This window comes from Melanotaenia boesemani, chromosome 1 (assembly GCF_017639745.1).
Source record: "Melanotaenia boesemani isolate fMelBoe1 chromosome 1, fMelBoe1.pri, whole genome shotgun sequence".
Lineage (NCBI taxonomy): Eukaryota > Metazoa > Chordata > Actinopteri > Atheriniformes > Melanotaeniidae > Melanotaenia > Melanotaenia boesemani.
Genome location: NC_055682.1, coordinates 1,526,382 through 1,544,024, shown reverse-complemented (window position 1 = coordinate 1,544,024; position 17,643 = coordinate 1,526,382). Strand labels below are relative to the sequence as shown.

The window sequence follows — 17,643 nt, the reverse complement described above, 5'->3', positions numbered from 1 at the left end:
GCTTTCAGACTCTGGAATGACTCTGTGGACTCTTATAAAAAGCAGGTGAAAACGATCTTTTGGGGGAAAGCTTTTGGTTGATGGTTCTTTTTTTATTTAATGGGATTATTAGATTGTTTTATTGCAGCCATTTAACGTCCAGCAGTTTGTGATTTTTATCTGAGAAAAGTGCTTTATAAATAAACTTTACTTACTAAACTTTACCAAACCGTATCGATTTATTCTATGACGTTTAAGTGGGCTGCGGCCCAAAGCTGGGGAGAAAAAAAACAAACAAACAAGAAAACAAAATACCTGCAGCAGGTGAGGCAAAGCCATTCGGCAAGGCCGGTTCTTCTCTGGCTGGGACTTCTAAACGCTTGTTTTAGCCTCAGTAAATAGTGTAGGTTGGCATTACAGTATAAATTTTATTGCCTTCTTTCCATGTGCACGTGCTTCTTCACACTCAACATCAGCGTGCATGTGGTTGATACTACTGCAGAACCTGTTTCCCTCTGTAAACTCTGCTGGACGTTCCTCTGCAGCTGCTGAAGAAACCGCTTTGAGATGTCTGGGTTTCAGCGGATTCTTCATGATGTGGATGTTTATTCCGACATAGTCCTGTATAATTTGAAGTCCAGCATGGACCCGCCTCTGCAAACCAGCCATTACTTCCACAAATTAGAACTGTCATTAGAACTAAAACTATATCGAGATATCGTATATCGTGATTCAGGTGAAAAAAATATTGAGATATGAAATTTACCGCCCAGCCCTATGCTAACACCATGCTAACATCATGCTAGCATCATCCTAACATCATGCCATCACCATACTAGCATCATGCTAACACTGTGCTAACGCCATGAATGTCATACTAACATTAGCTGTGTCCCAATTCAGCGTCTATGCATTTCGAAGTGCAGGTTCAACGGTTACGTACGTCACAGTGGCGCCAAGCACATGTGGAAGGCTGCTCTGAATCAACCCGACAAACCCGAAGGCTGCTGGTGGTGGATCCTTTGTGGCCTGTTTTTTTCAGTTTTTTCTTTATAACTCAGTCAGTGTTTACGTTCACTGAAGTGTCCTCTGATATGCAGACTTAGTCATTTCAGAGGTTTAAGTGGTTCAATGTCCTATGTAGCTGCTATGGGAAATTCTCATCGGCTCGGTAGGCCACATAGACTACATAGAACATTCCATAGCCTACGTAGACTGTGTACTACGTCTGTGAAGTGTGAAGACCCTGAATTGGGACACACTCATTGTGACTCACTCACACGGATCTAACATCATGCTAATGTAATGCTAACATCATGCTAATGTCATGCTAACATCATGCTAATTTCATGTTAACACTGTGATCACACCATGCTAACGTCATGCTAACATCATGCTAATGTCATGTTAACACCATGCTAATGTCATGCTAACATCATGCTAATTTCATGTTAACACTGTGATCACACCATGCTAACGTCATGCTAACATCATGCTAATGTCATGTTAACACCATGCTAACGTCATGCTAACATCATGCTAATGTCATGTTAACATCATGCTAATGTCATGCTAACGTCATGCTAACATCATGCTAATGTCATGTTAACACCATGCTAACGTCATGCTAACATCATGCTAATTTCATGTTAACACTGTGATCACACCATGCTAACGTCATGCTAACATCATGCTAATGTCATGTTAACACCATGCTAATGTCATGCTAACATCATGCTAATTTCATGTTAACACTGTGATCACACCATGCTAACGTCATGCTAACATCATGCTAACGTCATGCTAACATCATGCTAATGTCATGTTAACACAGTTGTCACTGCTCACTGCTAAAAAAAAATTCTAATAATTTGTGTGTGACCTAAAACACACTTTCAGTCTGGGTCTAAACTTTTAGCAACAGTTAGAAATAAATGACTTTTTACAGTAGCTGATGTCTGTCAGTTTTCAGCCCTTATGAGGATACTCAGGGTTAATCTGGGTTAAACTGGGTCCAGTGGTTTTCTCCATGTCAGCTGCTGGTGTTTCCTCAGAAGTGAACACTTCTGATGAGTAATGGACATGCCTCCATCACCCTAAACACAGTGAAAGGAGGAAGTATGCTGGGAAGTCCCCTCCAGCAGGAAGGGTGGGGTCATGCCAGGCGGGTGGGGGTGGGTATGACGGGGGAGGAACTCTGGGATAGTTCAGTGTCTCCCAGGAGATAGCAGACGGAGAAAAACCGGAGGCAGATCTCTGCAGCTTCAGGACACTGATCTCAAAGAAGAAGAAATTGGGCAGGTTCTGCAGCAGCTGGATCAGGACTGGAGATATTTAAAGAATCCTCTAAGACGCAGGACAAAGAAAGAAATTGTGATGGTGGTGGTGGGGTGGGGGGGTGTGGGGGTTGTTTCAGCTTACAAAAATGGAGAAGAGAAAACACAAAGATGTCACCAATCTTAAAGCAAAATGACCAAAGCCAACAGAAAGCAGGATCATATGAGGAGACAGAAACTCTGCTGCATTCTTTAAAACCCTTAAAGGCCGTAAAATGAAGCCTGTTGGTGTTTAACTCGACCGCGAACAGGAACACAACAACAACTGGCTGCGATAAGCTCAGATAGGAGCTAAAAATAAAAACCAGAGCAGACTGGAGCACACTCTGGACAGGAACACTGACTGTTTATCAGTCAGAAAACACTCCTCCACAGAACCAGAACCAGAACCAGAACCAACATGCTGAATCAATGATTAATTCTTCTCGGCTGCTAAAAAACGTTTTTTGTGTTTTTTTATTTTTTAATGAAATGCTCAGATTCACCTGGAACTCTGGAGTCATCTTCATCAGCATTACTCCCATCATTAAAGAAGCTTCATCTCTACGGGTTAACAAAGGCAGCTGATAACCAGCAGGAAACCAACTAATAACCAGCTGATAACCAGCTGAAATAGAAGAGAAAACACAATAAACTGGATCCTCACACTTCCTATAACTATTATGTTTACTTATGTTTGTTTATTCTGACAACATGTCCATTTCATCCAAACACACACAGAAGCAGCTGAGATTAGAACCAGCAACCTTCCTGCTGGGAGGCAGCGAACCACACGCTGATGTCCCACTCAAGTCTCCATTAATATTAGAATTATTATTCTCATCATCATCATCACATCATCACCATCATCATCACCATCATCATCATCATCCTTCCTCCTCCATGCATCAGGAGACAGTGTTGTTAGTAACAAACTGACCCTGGATCAGAGGAGCACATTTCCCATAATGCATCTCAAACATGGTCGCCACAGAACACCAGCTGTCCGTCCACCGATCAGGATCAGTGATCAGGTGATCACTATTTCCATTTATCAGCTGACTGCTCACAGTTCTGTGTGTACCAGAATATGCACGCACACACACCGGAACCTTATTTTTGTTACTGTAAGGTAAATGTTGGCGTGTACCTGGTGGTTCCTTTAATCTGTGGAGGCAGGTGAGTGCAGTAGTCCAATCAGGCTTTTCCACCTGAGGCAGCTAGCTAAGCTAAAGCCACACTGTCCAGCTAATATCTTTGCTTCTCTATGTCTTCTTGTTGCTAGCTTCTCTACGTCGGCTTCTTTTTGCTAGCTTCTCTACGTCTTCTTGTTACTAGCTTCTCTACGTCGGCTTCTTGTTGCTAGCTTCTTTAAGTCTGCTTCTTGTTGCTAGCTTCTCTACGTCGGCTTCTTGTTGCTAGCTTCTCTAAGTCTGCTTCTTTTTGCTAGCTTCTCTACGTCTTCTTGTTACTAGCTTCTCTACGTTGGCTTCTTGTTGCTAGCTTCTCTACGTCGGCTTCTTGTTGCTAGCTTCTCTACGTCGGCTTCTTTTTGCTAGCTTCTCTACGTCTTCTTGTTACTAGCTTCTCTACGTCGGCTTCTTGTTGCTAGCTTCTCTATGTCGGCTTCTTGTTGCTAGCTTCTCTACCTCTTCTTGTTGCTAGCTTCTCTACGTCGGCTTCTTGTTGCTAGCTTTTCTACGTCGGCTTCTTGTTACTAGCTTCTCTACGTCGGCTTCTTGTTGCTAGCTTCTCTACGTTGGCTTCTTTTTGCTAGCTTCTCTACGTCTTCTTGGTGCTAACTTCTCTACGTTTGCTTCTTGTTGCTAGCTTCTCTACGTCTTCTTGTTGCTAGCTTCTCTACGTCGGCTTCTTTTTGCTAGCTTCTCTACGTCGGCTTCTTTTTGCTAGCTTCTCTACGTCTTCTTGTTACTAGCTTCTCTACGTTTGCTTCTTGTTGCTAGCTTTTCTACGTCTTCTTGTTGCTACCTTCTCTACGTCGGCTTCTTGGTGCTAGCTTCTCTACGTCTTCTTGTTACTAGCTTCTCTACGTCGGCTTCTTGGTGCTAGCTTCTCTACGTTTGCTTCTTGTTGCTAGCTTCTCTTCGTCTTCTTGTTGCTAGCTTCTCTACGTCTTCTTGTTGCTAGCTTCTCTACGTCGGCTTCTTTTTGCTAGCTTCTCTACGTCTTCTTGTTACTAGCTTCTCTACGTTTGCTTCTTGTTGCTAGCTTCTCTACGTCTTCTTGTTACTAGCTTCTCTACGTTTGCTTCTTGTTGCTAGCTTTTCTACGTCTTCTTGTTGCTAGCTTCTCTACGTCGGCTTCTTGTTGCTAGCTTCTCTACGTCTTCTTGTTACTAGCTTCTCTACGTCGGCTTCTTGTTGCTAGCTTCTCTATGTCGGCTTCTTGTTTCTAACAGGATCCGATTCAAAGTCCTGCTCTTTGTTTTTAAAGCACTGAACGGCTGAGCTCCTTCTACCTGTCTGAGCTCCCATTTATTCATGCTGCAGCAGGATCCGTGAGATCCAGCTCCCGTTCCAAGGACCAGATTGAAGTCTGGAGGTGAGGGAGCCTTTTCTGTGGCAGGTCCAGACTCTGGACTCTGGACAGCCTCCCTCTCAGTGTTAGACCTGCTCACTGTAACTGCCTGGCCTTTACCACGTCGACCTGAACATTTTCTCTCTTTAACGGTCCCAGTCGTTGTTGTCTTACGTGTGTTTAATGATTTTAATTTCTCTACTACTGCCTTGCTTTATTTTATTGCTCTATTAGTCTTCACTTGATTTTATTGTAGGTGTGCTGTGGTTTGTAAAGCATGTTGGGCAGCAGGACCTACTGGAAACGTGATTTATAAATAAACCTGACACACACATCTGGATGTGCAGAAATGAATCCTCCCTCCATCCTGCAGAGCTGCAGGGAATGTCTGGGAATGAATCAGGATTAAATGCTGAGCTATGCTCCATCCTGGACACGCAGAGAGTCAGACTCAGAGAGGGAATCCTTCCAGCTGACCGTGGTGGAGGTGTGGAAGGAGGGAAAGAAGAGAGCGTGTGCTGACTGACTGTTTCCCCTGACTCATCAGGGCTGTGCAGCAGGAGAAGATGGAGGAGGATAATTACCCAGGATGGAGTGGACGCGCACGGAGAGCTGAGTCCTCAGGATCAGGATGGGCTTCTTTCCCTTCCTGTGGAAAGAGAGCAGACAGACGGTTGGAGATCCCACCAACTGATCCAAGGTCAGTTTCCACACAGGGCCATGCAGACTGCGGCTGAATGGGATTACAGGATGGAAAGAACGAGAGAAGGCTGGAGCTTAATAAAAAAAAGTCTCAGACCTCCTCACAGATTCCAGGATTTTCACATAAACCAACCAGTTTAACCCTTAAAACTCCAGCAGATCTCTTCTACCATCAGTCCCCAGGAGCGGTGGTGTGTATCTCTGTGGGGTAAATGTGATGGATATTTAACCCTTTAGCTGATCTACAGAAGTTTTCCAGACATTTCTATCCCGTCCAGGAGGTTTACAATCCAGCCACTAAATGTAGTTTTATTCAGAGACTCTATCTGGTAAATCCACAATGATCCATGATAACAGCATTATTTATCACATTTCATCATAAAAACATCACCATCACTACTATGTTGCTAAGAGACCTCTATTTAGACCTGGACATGATGATGAAGCCACTTCCTGTCAGACTTTCCACCAATCAGAGAGCTTAGATTGACGGTAACGTCCAATCAGGAGCAGCCAAAGATCAACCAGTGAGCAGAAAGTTCTATGTGTGTGTGAAAAGAAGAAAAATAATGCTCCTCTATGGCTGGAATAAAGCCAAGAAGACGTTTCTGATGCACCGGTGGCGCCACAAAGCAGCTGAGCTGGAGTTGGTTTAGTGAGGGATAGCAGGTAAATAGTAGCAGGAATAACTGGAAATGAGGAAAAAGTGGAAACATGGAAATAGTTTCTGTTGTCTGTTTGTTTCAATAACAATATTTTTTCTCCTGAAAGCCAAGACTTGAGAGAACGATGAGATGAGAAAAGGTTTGGTCACTGTTGGTCTGTGTGTTATTTCTACAAAGTTCTGTTAGTAATAAATTCTGCTTTCCTTCTTCTGGTCGACCTTTATGCTGCTACATCTATTCATACATTCATTTTACATCATTTTACCTCCCAGTCTGACAGCTGCTACACACTGGTTTATACTGGATTAAAAGCTGCTACACACTGGTTTATACTGGGATTAAAAGCTGCTACACACTGGTTTATACTGGGATTAAAAGCTGCTACACACTGGTTTATACTGGGATTAAAAGCTGCTACACACTGGTTTATACTGGGATTAAAAGCTGCTACACACTGGTTTATACTGGGATTAAAAGCTGCTACACACTGGTTTATACTGGGATTAAAAGCTGCTACAGACTGGTTTATACTGGGATTATAAGCTGTTACAGACTGGTTTATACTGGGATTAAAAGCTGTTACAGACTGGTTTATACTGGGATTAAAAGCTGTTACAGACTGGTTTATACTGGGATTAAAAGCTGCTACAGACTGGTTTATACTGGGATTAAAAGCTGTTACAGACTGGTTTATACTGGGATTAAAAGCTGTTACAGACTGGTTTATACTGGGATTAAAAGCTGTTACAGACTGGTTTATACTGGGATTAAAAGCTGCTACAGACTGGTTTATACTGGGATTAAAAGCTGTTACAGACTGGTTTATACTGGGATTAAAAGCTGCTACAGACTGGTTTATACTGGGATTAAAAGCTGCTACAGACTGGTTTATACTGGGATTAAAAGCTGCTACAGACTGGTTTATACTGGGATTAAAAGCTGCTACAGACTGGTTTATACTGGGATTAAAAGCTGCTACAGACTAGTTATACTGGGATTAAAAAGCTGCTACAGACTGGTTTATACTGGGAATAAAAGCTGCTACAGACTGGTTTATACTGGGAATAAAAGATGCTACAGACTGGTTTATACTGGGATTAAAAGCTGCTACACACTGGTTTATACTGGGATTAAAAGCTGCTACAGACTGGTTTATACTGGGATTAAAGCTGCTACAGACTGGTTTATACTGGGATTAAAAGCTGCTACAGACTAGTTTATACTGGGGATTAAAAGCTGCTACAGACTGGTTTATACTGGGAATAAAAGATGCTACAGACTGGTTTATACTGGGATTAAAAGCTGCTACACACTGGTTTATACTGGGATGAAAAGCTGCTACAGACTGGTTTATAGTGGGATTAAAAGCTGCTACAGACTGGTTTATACTGGGATTAAAAGCTGCTACAGACTAGTTTATACTGGGATTAAAAGCTGCTACAGACTGGTTTATACTGGGAATAAAAGCTGCTACAGACTGGTTTATACTGGGAATAAAAGATGCTACAGACTGGTTTATACTGGGATTAAAAGCTGTTACAGACTGGTTTATACTGGGATTAAAAGCTGCTACAGACTGGTTTATACCGGGATTAAAAGCTGCTACAGACTGGTTTATACTGGGATTAAAAGCTGCTACAGACTGGTTTATACTGGGATTAAAAGCTGCTACAGACTGGTTTATACTGGGATTAAAAGCTGTTACACACTGGTTTATACTGGGATTAAAAGCTGCAACAGACTGGTTTATACTGGGATTAAAAGCTGTTACAGACTGGTTTATACTGGGATTAAAAGCTGTTACAGACTGGTTATACTGGGATTAAAAGCTGTTACAGACTGGTTTATACTGGGATTAAAAGCTGTTACAGACTGGTTTATACTGGGATTAAAAGCTGCTACAGACTGGTTTATACTGGGATTAAAAGCTGTTACAGACTGGTTTATACTGGGATTAAAAGCTGTTACAGACTGGTTTATACTGGGATTAAAAGCTGTTACAGACTGTTTATACTGGGATTAAAAGCTGCTACAGACTGGTTTATACTGGGATTAAAGGCTGTTACAGACTGGTTTATACTGGGATTAAAAGCTGCTACAGACTGGTTTATACTGGGATTAAAAGCTGCTACAGACTGGTTTATACTGGGATTAAAAGCTGCTACAGACTGGTTTATACTGGGATTAAAAGCTGCTACAGACTGGTTTATACTGGGATTAAAGCTGCTACAGACTAGTTTATACTGGGATTAAAAGCTGCTACAGACTGGTTTATACTGGGAATAAAAGCTGCTACAGACTGGTTTATACTGGGAATAAAAGATGCTACAGACTGGTTTATACTGGGATTAAAAGCTGCTACACACTGGTTTATACTGGGATTAAAAGCTGCTACAGACTGGTTTATACTGGGATTAAAAGCTGCTACAGACTGGTTTATACTGGGATTAAAAGCTGCTACAGACTAGTTTATACTGGGATTAAAAGCTGCTACAGACTGGTTTATACTGGGAATAAAAGATGCTACAGACTGGTTTATACTGGGATTAAAAGCTGCTACACACTGGTTTATACTGGGATGAAAAGCTGCTACAGACTGGTTTATAGTGGGATTAAAAGCTGCTACAGACTGGTTATATACTGGGATTAAAAGCTGCTACAGACTGGTTTATACTGGGATTAAAAGCTGCTACAGACTGGTTTATACTGGTATTAAAAGCTGCTACAGACTGGTTTATACTGGGAATAAAAGATGCTACAGACTGGTTTATACTGGGATTAAAAGCTGCTACAGACTCGTTTTGTACGGGTATTAAAAGCTGCTACAGACTGGTTTATACTGGGATTAAAAGCTGCTACAGACTGGTTTATACTGGATTTAAAAGCAGCTACAGACTGGTTTATACTGGGATTAAAAGCTGCTACAGACTGGTTTATACTGGGAATAAAAGATGCTACAGCCTGGTTTATACTGGATTAAAAGCTGCTACAGACTGGTTTATACTGGGATTAAAAGCTGCTACAGACTGGTTTATACTGGGAATAAAAGATGCTACAGACTGGTTCTATACTGGGAATAAAAGCTGCTACAGACTGGTTTATACTGGGATTAAAAGCTACTACAGACTGGTTTATACTGGGATTAAAAGCTGGCTACAGACTGGTTTATACTGGGATTAAAAGCTGCTACAGACTGGTTTATACTGGGATTAAAAGCTGCTACAGACTGGTTTATACTGGGATTAAAAGCTGCTTAGCAGACTGATTAAAATGCTGTTCAGAATGGTTTATACTGGGATTAAAAGTTGCTACGACTGGTTTTAACTGGATTAAAAAGCTGCTACAGACTGGTTTATACTGGGATTAAAAAGCTGTTACAGACTGGTTTATACTGGAATTAAAAGCTGCTACAGACTGGTTTATATTGGGAATAAAAGATGCTACAGACTGGTTACTACTGGGATTAAAAGCTGTTACACACTGGTTTATACTGGGATTAAAAGCTGCTACAGACTGGTTTATACGGGATTAAAAGCTGCTACCACTGGTTTATACTGGATTAAAAGCTGCTACAGACTGGTTTATACTGGGAATAAAAGATTCTACAGACTGGTTTATACTGGGATAAAAGCTGTTACAGACTGGTTTATACTGGATGAAAAGCTGCTACAGACTGGTTTATAGTGGGATCAAAAAGCTGCTACACACTGGTTTATACTGGGATTAAAAGCTGCTACAGACTGGTTTATACTGGGATTAAAAGCTGTTACAGACTGGTTTATACTGGGATTAAAAGCTGCTACAGACTGGTTTATACTGGGAATAAAAGATGCTACAGACTGGTTTATACTGGGATTAAAAGCTGCTACAGACTGGTTTATACTGGATTAAAAGCTGCTACAGACTGGTTTATACTGGGATTAAAAGCTGTTACAGTACTGGTTTATACTGGGATTAAAAGCTGCTACAGACTGGTTTATACTGGGATTAAAAGCTGCTACAGACTGGTTTATACTGGGATTAAAAGCTGCTACAGACTGGTTTATACTGGGAATAAAAGATGCTACAGACTGGTTTATACTGGGATTAAAAGCTCATACACACTGGTTTATACTGGGATTAAAAGCTGCTACAGACTGGTTTATACTGGGATTAAAAGCTGTTACAGACTGGTTTATACTGGGATTAAAAGCTGCTACAGACTGGTTTATACTGGGAATAAAAATGGCTACAGACTGGTTTATACTGGGATTAAAAGCTGTTACAGACTGGTTTATACTGGGATTAAAAGCTGCTACAGACTGGTTTATACTGGGATTAAAAGCTGCTACAGACTGGTGTTATACTGGGATTAAAAGCTGCTACAGACTGGTTTATACTGGATTAAAAGCTGCTACAGACTGGTTTATACTGGGATTAAAAGCTGCTACAGACTGGTTCATACTGGGATTAAAAGCTGTTACAGACTGGTTATACCGGGATTAAAAGCTGCTACAGACTGGTTTATACTGGGATTAAAAGCTGCTACAGACTGGTTTATACCGGGATTAAAAGCTACTACAGACTGGTTTATACTGGGATTAAAAGCTGCTACAGACTGGTCTATACTGGGATTAAAAGCTACTACAGACTGGTTTATACTGGGATTAAAAGCTGCTACAGACTGGTTTATACTGGGATTAAAAGCTGCTACAGACTGGTTTATACCGGGATTAAAAGCTGCTACAGACTGGTTTATACTGGGATTAAAAGCTGCTACAGACTGGTTTATACCGGGATTAAAAGCTACTACAGACTGGTTTATACTGGGATTAAAAGCTGCTACAGACTGGTCTATACTGGGATTAAAAGCTACTACAGACTGGTTTATACTGGGAATAAAAGCTGCTACAGACTGGTTTATATTTGGATTAAAAGCTGCTACAGACTGGTTTATACTGGGATTAAAAGCTGCTACAGACTGGTTTATACTGGGAATAAAAGATGCTACAGACTGGTTCATAGTGGGATTAAAAGCTGCTACAGACTCGTTTTGTACGGGGAATAAAAGATGCTACAGACTGGTTTATACTGGGAATAAAAGATGCTACAGACTGGTTTATACTGGGATTAAAAGCTGCTACAGACTGGTTTATACTGGGATTAAAAGCTATTACAGACTGGTTTATACTTGGATTAAAAGCTGCTCCAGACTGGTTTATACTGGGATTAAAAGATGCTACAGACTGGTTTATACTGGGATTAAAAGATGCTACACACTGGTTTAGATAAAAAAAAAAAAAGAAGCAAAACAAACAGGTGAAGGAAAACTAGGTGAAAATGTCCTGGAGTCTAAGCTGAAGGAGAGCCCCGCCCATTACTGCAGCAGGTGAGGTGGGCTGGGCTGTCCTGCAGTTTAGACTGCAGGACATTTTAACCTAGTTTTGCATCACCTGGTTTTCTTTTTGTGTGTGTTACAGGTGACAGGTGTTAGAAAGCAGGAGAGTGAAAGAAAAATGTTCTTACGCAACATCGTCATAGAAGCTCTCCAACTCGTCTCGCTGCTCGGCTAGAGACGAGTCCAGGTCCAGGTAGTTCCCATTGGAGGACAGCTGGAGGGTGCAGTCCTCTAACTGTGGACACAGAGACAGAGACCAGTGGAGATCAGGACTGTGTTGTATTAAATTCTCCAGCAGCAGCTGCAGGACCAACCGCCCCAACCTCATAACCACTTCTTGGTCTCAGACCTGTTTTCATGGCCAGTGTCTGACAGTCAAAACATCAATTCATTTAGAATTAAATATGATTAAATTACCATGATGATGATCAAAAACACCACTATCACTACTATGTTGCTAAGAGACCTCTATTTAGACCTGGACATGATGATGAAGCCACTTCCTGTCAGACTTTCCACCAATCAGAGAGCTTAGATTGACGGTAACGTCCAATCAGGAGCAGCCAAAGATCAACCAGTGAGCAGAAAGTTCTATGTGTGTGTGAAAAGAAGAAAAATAATGCTCCTCTATGGCTGGAATAAAGCCAAGAAGACGTTTCTGATGCACGGTGGCGCCACAAAGCAGCTGAGCTGGAGTTGGTTTAGTGAGGATAGCAGGTAAATAGTAGCAGGAATAACTGGAAATGAGGAAAAACCAGCTGGAGGAAAAAAAAACAATGAACTGATCCAGACAACATCCAGCAGACGGGAAACTCACTGACTGAACTGGACTGGACCACCACTGGTCCATGTTCTGGTCCATTTGAGAGAAACCTGGGCAGCTAAATTAGAGGAAAAACTGAGGACTGTTCGTTTAAGCGGAAGGAAAAGCCCATTCAGCTGTTCTCCACTAGCTGCTGTTAGCGTTACATCCATCATCCCTCCATCCTACCTTATCTGCTGTTTACAGTCCCACCCTCTTCCGCCACCATCCGCCTGCGGGGAAGGAGGGAGGAAACCCGGAATCATGGATGGAATTTCTCCGTGCATATCATCTCTGAGGATCTACCAGGCTGCAGGTTGAGCCCCGGGGCATGATGGGAACAATTAGGAGGTCAGTGGAGGAATGTAATCTAGTGGGACCACAGCTCTGTGATCTTTATCTGATGCTGGAGACTCCAGCAGGACTCAAACGCCTCGCAGCTTGAGTCCTGCTGCACATCCTCAAACTGGAACATATTTCACCAGAAGAACTGGATCAGAACCAGCAGGGAGGAAGCGAGAAGAAGTTCATCCTTTTGTCCGACACGACCTCCAGACAACAACATCATGGCGCTGCAGAGGAATTATGGAGGGGAGGACATCGATAGGAACGATGCTTCTTGTTTTTCCAGCAGTTAAAAATAACATCATTGTTTACAGGTTTACAATGTTTGTAAAAATCAGGACATTTAGACTGATTTCTGAAAGAATTATAAAAAAAACATGGAGTTCATAGTTATCTGTGCTTGTTAAAGAAAGAAGTAGCAATGTTCAGAGATAAAGAACATCCAGAATTTATTACGATGTCTCGTGGAATCAAATCTTTGGCAAGATAAACAAATCCAATGCAATGGTGAGAGCAGTGGAGATGCACACCGCTATCCAGAAGATCAACCCTGAAATGTCTGGTTGTGTCCCACAAGGAGACGTCTCCCTAACAGGGACATCCATCTTTGACCAAGAACACAGACTACCTCCAGGTTCATGAAAAGGTCCTAAATCTAACAGCTGACCTGAGGTTGATGTGTGAGTAGCAGGATGTTTCTGAGCAGCTATAAAGGTACCAGATGGCATTAGCTCTGTTAGCTAGCTCCATCAGTTAGCCCAGGGGTGCCCAAGTCCGGTCCTCGAGATCTACCATCCTGCCACCTTTAGATGCAACCCTTCTCCAACCCACCTGAATCAGATGTCATCTGCATGTCATTCAGCTCTGCCTGGCAACGAGCCAGTCATTTGATACAGGTCGAGGACCGGACTTGGGCACCCCTGAGTTAGCCCATTAGCTAGCTCCATCTGTTAGCTCCGTTAACGAGCTCCATCTGTTAGCCCATTAGCTAGTTCCATCTGTTAGCTCCGTTAACGAGCTCCATCTGTTAGCCCATTAGCTAGCTCCATCTGTTAGCTCCGTTAACGAGCTCCATCTGTTAGCCAATTAGCTAGCTCCATCTGTTAGCTCCGTTAACTAGCTCAATCTGTTAGCTCTGTTAACTAGCTCCATCTGTTAGCCCATTAGCTAGCTCCATCTGTTAGCTCCGTTAACTAGCTCCATCTGTTAGCTCCGTTAGCTAGCTCCATCTGTTAGCTCCGTTAGCTAGCTCCATCTGTTAGCTCCGTTAGCTAGCTCCATCTGTTAGCTCCGTTAGCTAGCTCCATCTGTTAGCTCCGTTAACTAGCTCCATCTGTTAGCTCCATTAACTAGCTCCGTTAGCTAGCTCCATCTATTAGCTCCGTTAACGAGCTCCATCTGTTAGCTCCATTAACTAGCTCCATCTGTTAGCTCCATTAGCTAGCTCCATCTGTTAGCTCCGTTAACGAGCTCCATCTGTTAGCTCCATTAACTAGCTCCATCTGTTAGCTCCATTAGCTAGCTCCATCTGTTAGCTCCGTTAACTAGCTCCATCTGTTAGCTCCGTTAACTAGCTCCATCTGTTAGCTCCGTTAACTAGCTCCATCTGTTGGCTCCGTTAACTAGCTCCATCTGTTAGCTCCGTTAACTAGCTCCATCTGTTAGCTCCGTTAACTAGCTCCATCTGTTAGCTCCGTTAACTAGCTCCATCTGTTAGCTCCGTTAACTAGCTCCATCTGTTAGCTCCGTTAACTAGCTCCATCTGTTAGCTCCATTAACTAGCTCCATCTGTTAGCTCCATTAGCTAGCTCCATCTGTTAGCTCCATTAACTAGCTCCATCTGTTAGCCCATTAGCTAGCTCCATCTGTTAGCTCCGTTAACTAGCTCCATCTGTTAGCTCCGTTAGCTAGCTCCATCTATTAGCTCCGTTAACTAGCTCCATCTGTTAGCTCCATGAAATAACTCATCTGTTGGCACCATTAGCTAACAGAGCTGGCTGAGCTGATTCCGATTTCTGATTTCAAAATACCACCCTCGTCCAGGTGAATAGTGGAAACAGAAACACAAACAAGACTGGTTTCCATGAATCAGACTGGTTTCTATTAACAGGTCTGAAGTAAATAAAGTGTGTAGAGCCTCCAGAGGGGCCAGTAGCGTCTGCGCTGCTGCTGGCTGGAATTCAGTAAAAGAAGTTGTGATCAGACTGTGATGCACATCCACAGTGGAACATGGAGAGAGCTCTTCTTTCATCTCTGGGAACATGTGGGATCATATCTGGGAAGACATAGGTCACATGACTCAGAGCAGAAACAGCTGGCTTCGTCAGATTCAGAGATTTACGTCTGATCAAGCATCATGTCCTCACACATCAGCGGAAGAGTTTCCCCATTTTTCCTGGTCCAGAAATGGAGACTCGGCCACGGACTTCATGGCTAAAGTTCCTGTTCCTTTGCTTTTGTAAACATCCTCTTGTTTGTGAAAACTGATGATTTTTGGTATTTTGAGAGATTCACAACAAAATGAGTTGAAGGAAAAAGTGAGTTTGAGTGGAACGATGTCCTGATGGGACAGAAATTAAACCTGATTATTTCACTGGAAATCCATGATAGTTGTTTATTTATTGATGTAAACACAGAAGTTCTTTCAAACCCAGAGAGGAGATCAGAAAGCTAAACATTGATCCTTCAGACTGAGGATGAGGTGAGAAGCTTCTGTGAGGCTGTGACGATAAAGGTCTGATAAAGAGCTTTATCTGGACCTTAACCTCAGATAACTGATGACTTCATGCTGAGTTAGCCGGAGAAACATGACGCTGCCTGCATCCACTTCCTGTCTGGAAAACAGGTTTCCAACACAAAGCAGCAACATTATTCATCCGAGTAACAGGAAACCGCTTCACAACCAGTTTGTTCACCTCTTCACCAACATTCATTTAACCCTTAAAAAGCCAAGACACTTCTACTATTTCTGTTTATTTCCAGTATAAACCAGTCTGTAGCAGCTTTTCATCCCAGTATAAACCAGTGTGTAGCAGCTTTTCATCCCAGTATAAACCAGTCTGTAGCAGCTTTTAATCCCAGTATAAACCAGTCTGTAGCAGTTTTTATTCCCAGTATAAACCAGTCTGTAGCAGCTTTTAATCCCAGTATAAACCAGTCTGTAGCAGCTTTTAATCCCAGTATAAACCAGTCTGTAGCAGCTTTTAATCCCAGTATAAACCAGTGTGTAGCAGCTTTTAATCCCAGTATAAACCAGTGTGTAACAGCTTTTAATCCCAGTATAAACCAGTGTGTAGCAGCTTTTAATCCCAGTATAAACCAGTGTGTAGCAAACATGATTTTTCCAGCCTCAGCTGTCAGATTTTGAGGCTGAAATTATGTAAAATGAATGTATCAATCTAAGCTCTCTGATTGGTGGAAAGTCTGACAGGAAGTGGCTTCATCATCATGTCCAGGTCTAAATAGAGGTCTCTTAGCAACATAGTAGTGATGGTGATGTTTTTATGGTGAAATGTGATAAATAATGCTGTTATCATGGATCATTGTGGATTTACCAGATAGAGTCTCTGAATAAAACTACATTTAGTGGCTGGATTGTAAACCTCCTGGACGGGATAGAAATGCTGGAAAACTTCTGTAGATCAGCTAAAGGGTTAAATATCCATAACATTTACCCCACAGAACTACACACCACCGCTCCTGGTGGAGGAAGAGATGGACCTCAAGTGTTAAACTGGTTTTTATCAACAGGTCTCCAACAGTTTTTCTGCTTTTTCCCTCATTTCCAATCCAGTCCTGGTACTCGGTCAGTTCCAGAGTAACTTAACTCTCTGGAACTGGTTCCTAACTCATTAGATGAACCAAAGTTGAGTCAGATCCTCCCCAGAACCTGGACCTCAACGCTACAGAAGTAGTGTGCCATCATCTGGACAGAGAACGAAACCAAAGGAAAAGTTTTGGAAAGTCCTTCAAGGATCCTGGAGAACTGATCCTGAAGATTACTGAAAGAGGGGACGGGAAGCTCCTCCACCTGGGTTCGGACTGGGATGAAGAACCAAACATCTTCACCTTAGAGCCGGGCCTGGTTCAGACTCAAATCCTGGATTTATGTTGGAACATGTTTCATTAAGTCAGGTGTCTCCTCACACACAATCAGAACCCAGTCTGGATCAGAACCATCTAGTAGTTCATCTGCTACGGGGCCAGGAAACGTCAGAACCAGCCCAGAACCAGAACCAACATTCAGATCCTACCCTCCTGGGACTTGGATCGGGTCTCTGGGTGGCCGACAGAGAAGTCCCGACCCAGTAGAAGTGGTCCAGAACCGGAGTGACCCACCTTCAGCGGCGCCTCCAGGAGCTTGTGGATCCCGGCGACCTGCTCGCTGAGCGGCAGGTTCTCCTCCAGGTCCACCGTCGGAGGTCTGCGGGGTTCGGGGAAGTTCGTGCAGATAAACGGATCCGAGTCCTCCAGGAACTGGACCCGGCAGGTGATGGAGGCCATGTCCGAGAAACCGCGACCCAACTGCGGCTAGACGGTGGAGAGAGGTCCGGTGTGGGTCCGACCTCCGTGGAAGCAGAAACTTTAAATAAACTGGAGTTGAATCTGGTCAAGTTACTGGGAATACAGACACCCACTTCCTGTTCAGACTGTCAAAATAAAACTCACGTCGCGTGTTTGTTTTTCACGCTGTTTTTTCTGCTTTTCTTAACTTCATGCTCTGTTGGGATTTTTAGTTTTAACTCTAAATTGGAATATAATTCTAAAGGTTAAAACTTTGCATAATCTTAAGAAATATTTTTCATTAAAGGATTCTTGTTGAACAACTGATGATTTAAGGCAGTGTTTCTCAATCCTGGTCCTCGGGGACCCCTGCAATGCACGTTTTGAGGTGTCTATCTTTAACACACCTGACTCAAA

The 17,643-nt window shown here is 42.7% G+C and overlaps 1 protein-coding gene and 1 long non-coding RNA gene across 5 annotated transcripts in view; both read right to left on the bottom strand.

Moving 5' to 3' along the window:
• The window catches only part of fhod1 (formin homology 2 domain containing 1), a 61,047-nt gene extending 43,751 nt beyond the window's left edge, over positions 1-17,296 (bottom strand). For all 4 annotated transcript variants that reach the window (XM_041997615.1, XM_041997705.1, XM_041997787.1 and 1 more), the window contains exons 1-3: positions 17,062-17,296; positions 11,705-11,811; positions 5,417-5,481 (exon numbers count right to left, since the gene is read on the bottom strand). In XM_041997615.1, coding sequence (XP_041853549.1) covers positions 5,417-5,481; positions 11,705-11,811; positions 17,062-17,226 — 337 coding nt within the window. In that variant the 5' untranslated portion in view covers positions 17,227-17,296. The remainder of the gene's footprint in view (positions 1-5,416; positions 5,482-11,704; positions 11,812-17,061) is intronic.
• Positions 4,121-4,552, bottom strand: LOC121648562. The gene is made up of 2 exons (XR_006011999.1): positions 4,284-4,552; positions 4,121-4,205 (listed from the first exon to the last, which is right to left on the bottom strand). It is a non-coding gene; the product is annotated as an uncharacterized LOC121648562 (long non-coding RNA).
• Positions 17,297-17,643: the final 347 nt, after the last annotated feature.